The sequence below is a fragment of the Chaetomium fimeti genome (assembly GCF_033439085.1).
Source record: "Chaetomium fimeti strain CBS 168.71 chromosome Unknown B0H64scaffold_11, whole genome shotgun sequence".
Taxonomy (NCBI): domain Eukaryota; kingdom Fungi; phylum Ascomycota; class Sordariomycetes; order Sordariales; family Chaetomiaceae; genus Chaetomium; species Chaetomium fimeti.
Window position 1 is genome coordinate 622,140 of NW_026944339.1, and position 13,849 is coordinate 635,988.

Below are 13,849 nucleotides of genomic sequence, written 5' to 3' on the forward strand. Positions count from 1 at the left end.
ATTATTCAAGAAAGCGAAACGGCAGTGGATGATAGCGAGGGCTACCTCACCGGCGTACCAAACGAGGAAAATGATGAGCCCTCTGAGGAAGGCTCCGAACCTCCCGAAGGGAGCAATACGCCTTCACAGGATAGCAATAGTCCTCCCAAGAAAAGCAAGTGGGCTTGCCCCTGCAGCCTTTGCAGCTGCAGGATTGTGACCGGCCTTCCTGGGTTTTGCGTGACCTGTGAGCTGAATTGCGAAGAAAAGAACTCAATCTTTTGATGCAGCTCAGCAGGAACTCTGGCAACCTGAGGGTTGTCGTTCATGGAAATTTAGTAGCATGGTCCAGGTGAAGGGACGTTTGGGGGTGGGGGGGGGTTTAGTAGGGCTGGGAATGTTCAGGCGTCGACCGAACCGGAAAGAATTAATTGTATTGCTTGTTATATGTTTTGATGTGCCCCGTGCCTCGGAGATGCCAGGGGGTCATCGGCATCGCGCGGTGCCCCGACAACTCTCGTGAATCTGTTACGTTCAGAGATAGAGGTTTTGGTAGCGGCTACGGAGCTTTATGCGCCTGTAACCATGAATATTGGGTAAACATCGCCGGGAAAGACTCACCGGATATACACCATGGGCTTTACCTGAGTGAAAGTAGTATTAATATAGCGGAGCTGTCCTGATCTGCGAAGGAGTTCTTGTGTCATACACGAGATCTGCGCTAGTTACCTAGGTAGGCTACACCTGCAGGGCGAACGCTGTGGCTACATGTAGTGACTGTGCGCATCCGAATACAATGATATGACCAATTCATCCTCCGCTTTTCCCGTGTATCTAACGCAACAAAGCTTGGCCTTACGGTGACAGACTAACGCAACCGTCTGCGCTATCCTCCTGGAATATTCCCCCGAAAACCAAACCCTCCTCGATTCCATCTGGCTGGAAGCCGTTCTGGGTGATATCGCCCACTCCGTCAACGGGCTTTTTGAGGACCCCGAAATGAAACTGGCCTTGGCCGCTAACGTCGTTCTGAATCACGTCGGTGACTGAAACAAGCGCATCTTCCCCAGTGGAGAAGAAGACTTGGGTTGTGCTATCTCGGGGGTTAACACGACGGTTTGGGAACCGGAAGAAGCGGGAAACGAACAGTTGATCAAAGTCTAGATTTAGCGCAAAGTTGTGGAAGACGTTGGCGGTAAACGGAGTGCTGAAGAGGAGTTCGCCCTGGTTGACGTTGCCGAATAGTTGTAGAGTGTCTGGGTCTGCCGTGTCCTGTCCTAGGATGGTTCCCGTCTTCAACACGAACTGGTTGGTGCTGAAGTCCTGGCTCTCAAGAAACACGAGCTGATACTCGTGCGATAGATTCAATGGTCGGTCATTGTCCTTCAGGACACTGAAGTGCAGTGTTTTGACCCCCTGGGTGCTCGCATCGGTACCGTCATTACTTGCAGGGATGAGTTCAGCGCGGCGGAAGGCGACTTGGTTCTGAAAGATGGACTGATCGCTAATTGACACAGCAACAGGCTTGGCGTTGGCATTGAGATCGAACTACGGAATACATCACGCCTCCGTCAGTGGATCAGCTAGACGATTTCCAAAGCAGGGGTTGAGCAGACCAATGACCCGGTGTCGACGGGCAGCAGCCGCAGCGCTTGGCTAAAGGAGAGTCCTTGGCCGATAACAAAAGTCTCGCTGAAGATATCGTTGGGTACATCAAGATCGGTGGTGGCTAGATCGTCTGGAATCCGGCCGTCAAATTGGAGCTGGCATAGTTGCCCGGCTGCTAGGGGGAGAAGTAAGGCCAAGAATACCAAGGGAGGGTTAAAGAATGAACGTATGGAAAGCATGTTTGCGGAACCTGTCTGAATGAGGGAATCGAAATATCAACAAACGTGAATAAAGGACGGAGAGATCGATCAACGATGGCAGTTTCTTATTCTGGTACGATCCGAGCAAGGGCAGGGCGCTTGGTGCTTTTGTACGACAAGGTTGATCCGGCCTCGGAATTCTCGGCGTGGTATCGACTGTGTAATGCATTGTGCCCCTGAGTGCCTAGGCTTGATCACCGTGTTGCGGGACGATCCGTGTTTGAAGTTTCCACGCCCCCCTTCATCCTCTAGCGTGCCCAGGGAGTGAGTTTCAGGGAAGCCCGGCAGAAGACAAAAGAGGCTCAAGCAAAGGCCGCCTCGCAGCCAATCGAGAGACTGTGCTGTTTTTGTCAACGACGCAAGTGAATCCTGTTGTAGAGTGATATGATTTGGTTATTATGTGCTTAGGGCACAATGCAAACTTGTCTCTCTTCCCCCTTCTTTCCTTTCTTTTCTCGCCACAAAAGCAGATCTAGATATTACGTGGAGGCGGCCTTCGGTCAGATCCTTGGGAGTGCTTCGGCTGGGGTTGCTCAATGATTGGGAGACATCGTGCAAAGCCACGAAGCTCTCGGGCACTGGGGTTGGTAGAGTTAATTAAGGATGCGGGATCACGTGATCGGAGCCATCTTGCAAGAGCAAAGTGAAGGTGGCATAATTCATGATACGAGTTGGAGTGAGTGGCTACCAAAGCCGGGAGTGGAGAGGAAAACGTGGCCCTGGCTGGCTTGAGATTGGAGGTATCCCCTGGTCATATTTAGCGTGAGAAAAGGGACACCCCAACAATGCGTTTTCTTGTCTAGGTCACGCCCCTCCCGCTCAAACCAGCGGCCCTGACAACCATCCTAAACATCTTTGCGGACAACATCTCCAACGAGAACCCCAGACTCAGCAACACGCTCCTTGAGCTCCACACCAAAGGTTAGGTTGGTGTATTGGTGGACAGACCCGGGAACCACGCGCTTCCCATTGATGACAATACGGCTCAACGTCCCCACCAATCTCGGGGGTTGTGAGAGGTACAGGGCGCCCAACATAGAAAATGGGAAAATAGGACTGCTCGTCGTTACGAGTCATGCTAAGGATTTGGGGCCCAGTGCGAAGGAAGGGTGAAGGCCGGTAAGCACGCGTCCCGTCTACATGTAAGTAAGAAGCGGGAACACAGCAGTTACCATCGCGGAACCAACAAATGTCACGGAGGGGACGTTGTCGGGCACAAGGATGGGGCATCATGTCTTCCCAGCTATTGATACTCTCGAAGATCTCTCCCGTCGGTTTGTTGCCGGTCCACAAGCCATAGCTATGCGGGGCAATGCGGGAATCGATTCGACCGTGGCCGTTTCCCAGCGTCGATTGCGTGGCGCTGTCAAAAGTCGCGGCGGCCGCGATCGCGGCGCCGTCCTTGGTTATCAGGAGATGTCATACGATCTCAACGCTGGACCTCTCATCACATTGCTCATTGGGGTCTGGGACAGAGCTTGTCCAGGTTCGTCCGAAAGATCAGGGCGATCCGGTCAAAAAGGATAGCTCGGAGGACGTGTATCAATACATGCGTCCGTGACGCGTGACCATTCGGCCGAGGTACACCGGCACCGTCGCAGCATCATTCCATGATTCTACATACTCTAGCCACTCCCCCATAGAACACGCCGTATACGGTCCACAATAGCCCCGGTGGATGGGACATAAAGTTCAATACGTACCCAGATACATACACGTGTAATCGTACCTGTGTATATGCAACATGACCGCCGCACGAGTGGGGGGGCCATCCGACAAAGCGTCTTCATACCCCTGGACGGATTTGGCGTCTGGTGACCGGAAACGGCCACCTCCTTAAGCATTCCGGTGGCGAGGAAACCGAAAATAGAAGAAAGACTTTGCATCCCCCGGCCTGGGCTAGCACAGATGATAATAAGCCCTGTGACCTTCCACGCGTTCAGCTTCCCGTACTCTTCATCCACGTTAAACGTCTCATCAAGCTTCCCCAGTCTCTGCAGCCTGCCGCCATTATCCATGCCCAATCAGCAAAGGCCCCAGAAGCGTCAAAGGCACAATACGCCAGCAGCGGATAGTGCCACTGACGGCAAAGTCACCATGCCTTTGAAATACACGAACCCCTTCTATCAGCCTCCGGACACTCCGGGCCAGCCTTGTCAGTCTTACTGCTGTCAGCGCGGCGAGGAATGGATCACACACCATTATATCTTGGACCTCTACAACAATGGGCCTTCACCACAAGAGTTGGAATACACGGGTTGTTGGAAGCCCCTGACCACCCAGGTACGGCTTCTGGCAGAGTCCATGCGTCAGGCGGGACTCGTGAAATGGCAAGACCTGAGCCCCGACACCCGCGGACGGCTAGAAAGCTGGTCGCCCGTGGCTCAAGAATTGTGGGAGTCGGACTTCCTCGCACACCGCGAAGGCATCGTCCAGGCGTGTATCTGGCATTATCTTGACGATAATCTGTTCTCTTTTGCGCCCGACTTGGAAGAGAGAGTCCTTGTGAAGCCCAGTTCCCCAGTCTGGGAGTATGTCCGTGGCCTCCGCCGAGAGCTGAATCGTAAGTGTCCCGCAGCCTCCCACAGGGTAGAGATGCTAACACCTTATCAAGGATTGGGAATCTGCAAGAGCGAACACGATGGCCGTATCTATCCCATCCAATTCTCCGTCTGGAGTCGCTTGACTGAGCACCTTGTCCGAGGTGGGCTGGGACTGCAGCGATCCGTTGCGCCAGCACATCTGGTGGCCCACTTCAAGAGCTACCACCGCCAGTTTGTCGTCGATGGCGAGCACATGTTCCCCGACGATCCCCATGCCGAGGACTTGGATTACATTGGCGTCATTGACAACGACACTGATTCCTACAATTACGTAATCAGACGTCTCCTCCGCTCCGCCCTCAGGGCGCAGGTTTTCCTGCATGGCATGCCCGGGCGCTATACCCTCAGATTTTCACCCATCGGCAGTTACGAGACCTCCGAGTTCCCCTTTGACGAAGACTGGATGCGGCCGGCCAACGCATCTGAAGTACCGCCCACCCGACGAGGTGAGCAACCGGACGAGCCGTTGCCACCAGTTCAGCTTGTCAGCCAGCCCATGTTGGTGGCCAGCGGCCTTGACGGCTTGAGCTTCGACCGCGAGTTCTCCCTCGTGACTCATATGGAGGTCATTACTCCTTGGACCTTTGGCGGGCCCGAGGCCAAGGAATTTCTGCGGCCTGGCTACGAAAAGGGATGGGAGCTGCTACCGGCCGAGGTACGAAACGCACGGATGTGGCCAAGGATCAGGGAAGCGGCAGCGCGGTACGACGGGGAAGGCAAGGAGGGCGACAACATGCCGAAGACGCCGGGCACGGATGACCAAACGGCTGAGTCCCCTACAGCGGCCAACGCTGGCGAGAGCACAAACCAAGAGACGGACTGACAGTTTGCGACGCATTACCCGTCATTTCTCCGCGGATATTAGGTAGTTTCTTAAGTTCTGAAAACCCATCACCACGTTTCGTCTGCTGTGGCTCTTCCCGTAAGCCATTGCTTGACAGTGACGCCATTCCAACTCATGTCTTCCGCGTTGAGTGCCTGAGTGCCATGGGCACACGCCGTACGGTACCTCCCCCCGGGCACCCAAAAAGGCTATCAAGTCCGATGTGTGCTTGTTTCGCCGTCCATTCGGATGGCTTGACTTCGCGGCCAATCGCCGGGATGCGGGCGAACCTAGTGCTCATGCCTGCCGAATGCTTCGCAAACTTGATCTCTCCTTTGAGGCAGGATCATCGGTGAACGGCTTGCCAGCCTGTTTCGCCCTTCCATGGGCCGGAAACGGACGGGTTTGGGAAGCTGCGTGGTCAAACAGCAATTTTCCGCCCCATCGGCATCTCCCAGTGGCGGTGCCGATTCCCGAGACAAAGCACATGAAATGGCGTGTCCTCCCCGCCGCGCTACAAGAACCCGGCAGCCGGAAGCGGAAAGCCAACACACACCCGCCGTCCTATCCAATGGTTGCTGCTAAGACGCGCACGGTTTCTTCCACTTGAGCATGGCCCGCTACAGAGCGAGGCAATCCCGATTGCCACTGGAAATTGACCGGTATAGAGACTCGTCGGGAGCCTGCAACAGGAGCAACCGCGCACCTCACCGGTGCTGACGTTGCTGTGGATGCACTGTCGACGGCCGGGAACTTGCCGAAGACACTGCCCTGCAGCGCCACGAGAGATCAGAAGCGCAATCACGCTCTTGACCGATGGCAGCGTCGTGTTGACGAGTGAGCCCTCTCTGGGCCGCGTCCCTGCATGTTTGCTTGGACTAGTGCCGGTTCGATGCCGAAGTCCGGGCCCCCCTGGACCGAGGTCCGGACACATATGTACGTGTCCTGGCACCGAAACTGGCCCTTGGCCTGGCCGGATAACCAAGCCACCATCCGGGTCCAGACCACCGTCCCAACCGCTCCCGGAGAGGGGACTCATGCGGGTGGCCCTGCTGATAAATCCCGCACACCTGAGCAAGGTCACAACTCAGGCCGCCGTCTTCGTGCCCGCCCAGCGTCTGTCTGCCCAGCGGTCTAGCGACACGCAAATGCCGTCGGGAAACCACAGTGCCCGAGATGACACCTACCTTGGACGCCCGCGTCTTTCACTGCACGCCTCTTCACCACACACCCCAACATCATGTCAACGCACCATCCCGTCAGGTTGTGCATGCGGGAGCCGGCACAGCCGGGCGTTATTCACCACAGCCACTGCGCGGCCTCCGCGGGGCGGAAAAGCAAAGGTGGGCAGGTCAGGATAGGCACCTAGGTAGGCATGTACCCAACGACAAACGCAGGGCGACAGAAATCGGAGGTGAAGGTGGTGGGGCGGGCACATGCCACGGCCCGCCGCCTGCCGAAGCCACACGAGGATTGGGTTGCACGAGGAGAGTGGTGTCTTGCTGTTTGTGCTCCCGTCTCTGATGCCGCCCGGACCGGGGTGCCGTGTGCCGGGAAGGGGTCCACGCACGCATTCATCAGCGCGCACGCTGGTGAGTCCTGTCAACAGACCAACCGGTGCGCCCGGCTAGCTTAATCGGCAGAGCGTGAACGCTTACATCCCTTGTAGAGGAATAGGAATGGACGAGTTACGTCAAGGCTGTGGGTTCGACCCTCATGTTTAGCTCGATTTCCAAGTCAATGATGGGTTTTAAATGTTGATTATGTTGTGGTTGTGCTGTGCGACCCCCTTTTTGGTCCCGACCACGAGGTTCCCTCGGTTCCAGCCGAACACTTTTCCAGCCTGCATGCAGCACAAGCATGCGAGTAAAAAAGCTAAAAGTGACGTCCTAGCATGTTCGATCGCGTGTCTCTGCACCTATTCTACATACGCCTTTCCCGATGCACCTTCCTGTCATGTCACACTTCTGTCACGGCATCTCCATGCCCGAATTCTGGCTCCCCTCGTCCCACCCAAAGATGTTTCCACACAAATTAGTCCCGCCGCGTTGTTACACAAATTTCGGATACGCCTCACAGCCCGCCGTTCCCTGCTCCACGTCAACCACCGCTCTCGTCAGTGCATAGAACGGCGCGCGGCCGGGGGCAAGGTTGCGGACAAACGGCAGCCCCCGGCCAGTCATATCCTTCTTGTAGTACATCCTTGGCAGCGCGACCGTGATGGCCGTGTCCTTGGCCAGCTCCCTCAGCGGCTCCATGATCTCGGCAAACTTGGTCGTGAACGAGAGCATGATGCTGGGGAAGAAGCGGATGTCGAGAGACGCGAGGTTCGGCATGCGCCGGAACAGCGAGACGTGGTCCCACCCCGTGCCCCGGAAGTAGTGGCCTTTGATCAACTCTTGGCAGTGTTCCGTCCCCTCCGGCAGCATGTGGGCGATGAAGGTGACGGAGCGGATTGACAGCGCCGTTTCCGGGTTGATCCAGTCGAGGAACGTCTTCAGTTCGCCGAAGCTGGCGAAGGTGAAGTTGATCTCGCTGTAGAGGAAGTGGGCAACCTCGCGGTACCTGCAATTCACCGTTATGTTAATAAGATATGGACTCGCTCGAGCTGTGGATGGCGGGGCTTCCGTACGCAAACTTGCATGTCCTCATCAAAGGGAGAAAATTGGCGAGATAGTGGGAATTTGATTGGCGTTCTTCTTGCCTGTCATTCTTCAGGCAGTCGTAGTGCCCGCAACTACCGTTGGTCGACTCGCCGCATGGCCGACTTAGCAGATAGCGGAGATGCAGCTCGCGCGGTATCCCTCTACGGGCGACCGATGGGCAGAAGATATGCTGGCGGTTCCCAGCCTCTCGCAGCATAAGACGGTATATGTGATGGCGGATGTCGAGCGGGAGTAGGAAGAGATACGTAAGATCGAAGATTGATGCCGGACCGCTGGAAATCTTTTGCCGCTCAATTCCGTGTCTTTGTCGCGTTAGTTCCGCCGGCCAGACAATCGGCTCGATCGCGACTTGTTGTGGTATGATCAGCACTGTTTTTTTGTGCTGCTTTCGGCCCCGGTGACCGTTTGGTGTCCGATCTGCTGGACTGGGCGAGCATGACATCAGGGGCATTGTGGGTGTTGTGGGCGTTGTGGGCGTTGTGGGCGTTGTACGCATTTTGGTTGCAGGAGGAACTTGGCAAGGACGCCGGGCAGCGCTCCTCTGTGGCTTGCTGCCTGTAAAATTCTAAGAGACGGGATCGGAAGCGCACGCGGGTTGGGGGGTTGAGACTTTGTGAACTTTAGGATGGAAGGTACGTTGGGGTTTTAAGTAGTCAGGTAAGGTGAGGTGGGTAGGGTTTTAAGTTTTTGTTATCTAGTCAAGCATCTTGGGTTGTTTTGGGGCATGCTGTTCCGTATTTTATTGCTAAAGCACACAGTCAGCCGAAAGCCGTGGTGCCACGTTGTTGTCATGTGCTGTTCCAGCCCAAGATGCTTGGCAGGAGTTGTGAATTTGGGCAGCCATCTCAACGAGGTGTGGCTCACACAGCGCGTCATTGATATGGATCCGTGCGCATTGCGTGAACAGCATCCACCGTTGTTCAGCAACGGGCAACGAAAGTAGGAGTTCGGTCACTTCTCGGGTCAGGTCTACATACCTCAGGGGTACGTAATATTTCGATTGCTTGCCTCATAGCAAGAGCAGACAAAAGTGATTTTTAGACTCATCAGGGATTCTTGCAAAGGAAGGAATGGACGAAGTGGAACGGACAATTAACTATCCGTCCCTTATTGGCCTTGAGGTGTCATAGTTCATGATTTTGCAACCGAGAAAGGCCCCCGATCCGTTGCACGTTATTTCATTCCACAGGATCGAGGACCAGCGCGGCCTGCCTCGTTGTAATGCTCTTTGACACCTAATTTGCAGATAAGGGTTGGTTTGCAAAGACGGATTTTGTGTGAAAATAGGTAGAATCACATTGAACTTGAAGGCGATATTCTGGAAACCCGAAGCTCCAGCGATAAAATACATCGAAGTTGTTGACTGAGAGTGACGTGACGTCAGGGGTCAGTTAGGAGCACAGATCACGACCGGGAGTTCGAGCATGGGAGGCCGGGAGCTGCAGCGCGAGAGATTCCCGATTCCTGACTCCGACTGCCCAACAATGAATTAACCACCTTAATTGTCGCTCCTCTGATCCAGACCCATGGTCCCGTCCATAATCGCTGGCGCGTGGGATATGAGTTAATAAGTTGTTCATTACCTAAACAAAAGCTGTCTCGCCATTTATTGCCCAGACACTGCGCCCTCCAAAAGCTTCGACCCGCAAGCCCTCGTACTACCCCTGCAGAGCTCCATGGAAAATCGGGAAGCTTAAGATGGCCCCGTGGAATTCGACATCGGAGGGGAACGTCATGCCCGGGAGGTTTAAACGGTGATGCAACCAATTTGAAAGGATTGTTTACACGGACCGAGTTTCGCAAGCCTTCCGGTTTTGGATCTGGTTCGGCGCTTTGGGCATTCATCCGGCCGATGAACCGGGTGTCCCCGCGCAGACACCGGGGAGGCGTTTTTTCAGGCACAGCAAGCGGGCGAATGAAGTTGGGGATGGTTGCATCCGTGCTGTGATTCCCGTGCGCCGGGATTCGATCGCGGCAAGTGCTGACCCAGATCTGCGGTGTAAGTGGCATGGCACGTCCACGGGTATGGAGATCTCGCCGTGTTTAAAAGGGGAGTTATTCGTGGTCGTTGAGCTGCAATCAGTGCATCCACAACGGCCTCTTTCTTTTACTCCGGCACCGATAGACATCATGAAGAGCTGCGTTGCGTTATTGCTGGCATCGGTCGCTTCGATCGCCTCGGCGGCCACACCAGCAGCCCCAGGCCTGACGTACCTGTATTCGCTGAACTGCACGCTTGGACAGTCGCTCCCGGTTGGCGCGGGCCCGCATGGCTCCCGCACGGTGATCCCCATTACTGGTGGCACTTTTTCTGGTCCAAGAATGTCTGGTATGCCTCTCAACTTTCTTAAAAGTCGTGATGTAATGGAAACACGAGAAACAAGATGCTAACGGGGGCGACGCGTAGGCAAGGTGCTCGACCTCGGGGCGGACTGGGGGTTGATTGACAAGGATGGTACCTTCTCGGCCGACACACGGTACCAGCTCGAAACTGACGACGGCGCCCACATCTTCATCCGCACGTCGGGACCCGCGCAGGCCGACGGCAAAATCCATCTGCGCATGCAGTTTGAGACTGGGAGCAGCGATTATTACTGGCTTAACAAGATTGTCGCTGTCGGGGTCTTGACTCCAGGAAACGGATATGTTGCGATTGATGGATGGCAGTTGGACAGTCCCAAGTAAGGAGCCCGCGAATTAGTGGGGCACTTGGGAACAACTCTTCCGGTTGGGAGGCGTGTTCCACTTGGCAGTGCAGTCGATGCTTAAAAGTCAAATTTAGTATTTTGAATTCTCGCAGCAAGGGATTTTTGCATCCATAATTGTGCAACGCGTTTTTTTCTTGGTAGTCTGTCGTCTGTGTTTTGGGCTACGACGCAACCCAAGAACAACTTGGAAGGAATCCGTGTCCAGGCTGAGCTCACCGAGCGGTCACGTGCTCTGGATCGGTCCCTCAACCCCAATTGATCTTGCGGGGCACGCGCATCGACCGCCCTCTGGAAACATCCGCGATTCTACCGGATCTTCGCCGAAAAGTCGCCAGCGCACCGAGACGGCCAGCCAGCCGCAGGAACATCCGGAGTGAAGCCGTGAGGCCAAGGCGCGTCGAATGTGACGCGTTAATTGCGGAGCAACCATGTCGAGTTACCCACCGCCACCGCCCTCGACAAGCGACGGCACAGGGCCGACCCCAAATAATCCCCAGCAGGGCGCCGACAGCGACAATCGCCAAACCCATCCGCCGCAAACCCATCCTCAATTCGCCGCCGAAGCTGCCGCTGCCGCAGTCGCCGCCGCCCATCATGGCCTCCAGGCGTTACAAGCTGCCGTCGCAGCGCCCGCTCCCGTTCCATCACCGAGCTCGGTGACATCGCAGCATGCATCCCTCGCCGACCCCTCCTCCTACTTGACCGGCGATGAGGTCGGGCCATCTCCCGGTGGCGGGGCAAATGCAAAGGCAACCCGTCTGCGCCGGGCTTGCGACATGTGCAGCCAGCGCAAAGTTAAGGTACGCATCGGGTTGGGGCCGGGGAATCACAACTTCAGCTAACCTTTTCGCTGCGCAGTGCGACGAGACCCAGCCATGCAAGCCCTGCATCGAACTCGGCGTCGACTGCACGTTCAACCGGACAATGAAACGGCGCGGCCCGCCTAACAAGCACGCAGAAGCGGCCAAGGCGGCCAAGCAGCAACGACTTGAGCCAAACATCAGTCCTGGTCCCCATAATGCCGCCGAGACGCTCATCTCGATTTCGGGCGCCCAAGATGCGCAGCATATCCTGGATGCCGAGTCTATCGCGCCGTGGCCGGTCTTGACGTTGCTCATTGACGACTTCTTCACATATATCCACCCGCTCGCGCCGTTTCCCCACGAGACCACATTCCGCATGTCATTCACAGCACGAGAGGACCGCACAAATCGGGCATTCCTTGGGCTCCTGGCCAGCATGATTGGCGCTTTGGTGGCATCGTTCCCTAGAACAGCGCGGTTGCACCTCAAGACACACCAACACGGCATGCACATGTACCCGAAATCCATCAACTTGGTGGACCGGTGTCGAACAGTAGCCCTCGAGGCGCGGGGCGCCTCGTTCTACGGCAAGGACGATATCACCGTCTATGACGCCGCCACCAGCTACTTCATTGCCCTCGCCGCCGCATACACCATGCGGTGGAAAGTTTACCGCCGTTTCATGGCCGAATCAATGGCTTTCATTCGTGAGCTAGGGTACCACAAACCGCGCGACCTGGGCTCATCCATGTTCGGCGTCACCTACCGTGGCCCCCCCTTCAACCACGTCGAAGACCAGCTCGGAAAGCGCATCTTCTGGTGTCTGTTCCTCGGCCTTCGGTGCGTCCTGAGCATTCCCCCAACCCGCCCCTTTCGCTAATGTTTCCTAGATCTATGTACCAGCTTGGTACTCACCACAGCGACCTTGTTCTGCCACCGCCGACTCCGAGCGAGCCGTATCCCGACTTCCCCGTTGAAGTGGACGACCAATATATCCTGACCCACCAGATCCTGGGCCAGCCTGACCATAGTGTCTCGCTCTTGACTGGCTTCAACCAGGGTATCAAGATCTACATGACCATGAATGGTCTCGTCAGTGTCGAGTTGTCGTACGGCATCTCAACCCTTCCCTTCCACGATCAACAGGTGATGCTCGATGAATCACTGCAGGCGGTAAAGCAAATGCTGGACGGCTTGCCGCCGGAACTCACAATCGACGTAAACCCTCGCCCGGGAAGCACCCCGAATCATGGTCTCCCCAATTTGATCCCCACCGCGCCACAGAACAGTGTGTTTGACGACGGCAACAGTGGGCTTCAATACTGCCCCATCGGCTACCCGCCCTTGCAACAGCAACAACAACAGCAACAATCGACTGCCGACTTCCACCGCACACCTGGCGCACGCCCCGAGCGGCGCCGGCTCCAGTACGAGATCCAAAAAGCCAACATTTACGCGTCCCAGCTGGCTACCCGTTCCTACTACGTCGAGCGGTACCTCAATCTACGAGACGCCCACCGCGCACATGCCCGCGCCCAGGCTGCACAGTCGTTCGCTGCGAGCCAACAGCAGCAGCAGCAGCAGCAAAACGGCAATGGCACCACCGGTAGCGGCAGCAACCCGGGAGACAACAAATCTGTCGCAGCCGCCGCTCTGCACGCGGCCGCCGAGCAGACCGACCCGATCGACGCCAACATGGCGGCCGAGCGCGAGCTGATCGTTCAGCACCTGCTCACCGTGCTGGCGTCCATCTCCCATCGCAGCATGGAGCCCAACGGCGGCTCGCTCATCCACAAAATCCGTCAGGTTGCGAGCACGCTCGTGAACGATTCGCCCCACCGCAAGGGCCCAGTCGCCATCAAGGCGGAAGAGTCGCTCAGCAAGTTTGTGGAGCTCCTGATGCGCCTGGAGAGGATCCCGCCTGGTGGTGAGGGCGAGAATGGTGTTGGGAACCTGGCGGCTGGGGAGGATGAGGAGCAGGAGTTGAGGACGTGGGCGGATTTGAGGGAGCATCAGGCCCGGTTTTTGCAGTGTGGTGGGTTTATGGGGCTGCCTTGAGCGTGTATTTGCTTTCTTCTGGGCATGAATGAGACCTGGCGTTGCGGTGGGGAGGATGGCCCGCGTGAAAAAGTAGTCCATATCATGCATATCGTACAGTACGACTTCCAGTCCCCGCATTTCGTCTAATAATATCCCAACGAATCATTGTGTCTCGCTCGCGCATGACCGCACCATGTGCTGGGAGGAAGGTGAGGTTACCGCTCTTCCGAGTCGGCTTTGGGCATACAGAACACGAGCCCGGTATGTTATTGCTCTTCGCTTCGGAAGAATTTGATTTCAGCTCACCACGTGTCTTGCTATGTACATAACCCCCGAGCCGTGTCGGGACCCATCATGTC

General features: G+C 56.1%; 4 protein-coding genes and 1 non-coding gene across 5 annotated transcripts; 3 read left to right on the forward strand and 2 right to left on the reverse strand.

Annotated features, from left to right (window-relative positions):
* Positions 1-726: 726 nt before the first annotated feature.
* Positions 727-1,848, reverse strand: B0H64DRAFT_367870 (uncharacterized protein). Its single transcript, XM_062801960.1, has 3 exons — positions 1,596-1,848; positions 1,127-1,503; positions 727-1,072 (listed from the first exon to the last, which is right to left on the reverse strand). The coding sequence occupies exons 1-3, from the start codon at positions 1,824-1,826 to the stop codon at positions 835-837; spliced, it is 846 nt and encodes a 281-aa protein (XP_062654543.1). The 5' UTR covers positions 1,827-1,848; the 3' UTR covers positions 727-834.
* A 2,096-nt stretch (positions 1,849-3,944) lies between these two features.
* B0H64DRAFT_446828 (uncharacterized protein) lies at positions 3,945-5,273 on the forward strand (the record flags this gene model as incomplete). Its single annotated transcript, XM_062806950.1, has 2 exons — positions 3,945-4,410; positions 4,462-5,273. 2 exons carry the CDS (start codon positions 3,945-3,947, stop codon positions 5,271-5,273), a joined length of 1,278 nt encoding a protein of 425 aa, XP_062654544.1.
* A 1,621-nt stretch (positions 5,274-6,894) lies between these two features.
* On the forward strand, positions 6,895-6,999 carry B0H64DRAFT_t168. The gene has a single exon. It is a non-coding gene; the product is annotated as a tRNA-Val (tRNA).
* A 325-nt stretch (positions 7,000-7,324) lies between these two features.
* On the reverse strand, positions 7,325-8,390 carry B0H64DRAFT_378337 (uncharacterized protein; the record flags this gene model as incomplete). Its single annotated transcript, XM_062802578.1, has 2 exons — positions 7,325-7,838; positions 7,906-8,390. The coding sequence occupies 2 exons, from the start codon at positions 8,388-8,390 to the stop codon at positions 7,325-7,327; spliced, it is 999 nt and encodes a 332-aa protein (XP_062654545.1).
* A 2,557-nt stretch (positions 8,391-10,947) lies between these two features.
* B0H64DRAFT_349817 (uncharacterized protein) lies at positions 10,948-13,662 on the forward strand. Its single transcript, XM_062801413.1, has 3 exons — positions 10,948-11,447; positions 11,506-12,290; positions 12,341-13,662. The coding sequence occupies exons 1-3, from the start codon at positions 11,076-11,078 to the stop codon at positions 13,506-13,508; spliced, it is 2,325 nt and encodes a 774-aa protein (XP_062654546.1). The 5' UTR covers positions 10,948-11,075; the 3' UTR covers positions 13,509-13,662.
* Positions 13,663-13,849: the final 187 nt, after the last annotated feature.

Coding starts and splice junctions, on each gene's coding strand:
- B0H64DRAFT_349817 (XM_062801413.1), top strand. CDS start 11,076: ATGTCGAGTTACCCACCGCCACCGCCCTCGACAAGCGACGGCACAGGG. Junction 11,448..11,505: donor GCAGCCAGCGCAAAGTTAAG/GTACGCATCGGG, acceptor TTCGCTGCGCAG/TGCGACGAGACCCAGCCATG. Junction 12,291..12,340: donor TGTCTGTTCCTCGGCCTTCG/GTGCGTCCTGAG, acceptor AATGTTTCCTAG/ATCTATGTACCAGCTTGGTA.
- B0H64DRAFT_367870 (XM_062801960.1), bottom strand. CDS start 1,826: ATGCTTTCCATACGTTCATTCTTTAACCCTCCCTTGGTATTCTTGGCC. Junction 1,504..1,595: donor CCGTCGACACCGGGTCATTG/GTCTGCTCAACC, acceptor GCCAACGCCAAG/CCTGTTGCTGTGTCAATTAG. Junction 1,073..1,126: donor AATCTAGACTTTGATCAACT/GTTCGTTTCCCG, acceptor CCCCCGAGATAG/CACAACCCAAGTCTTCTTCT.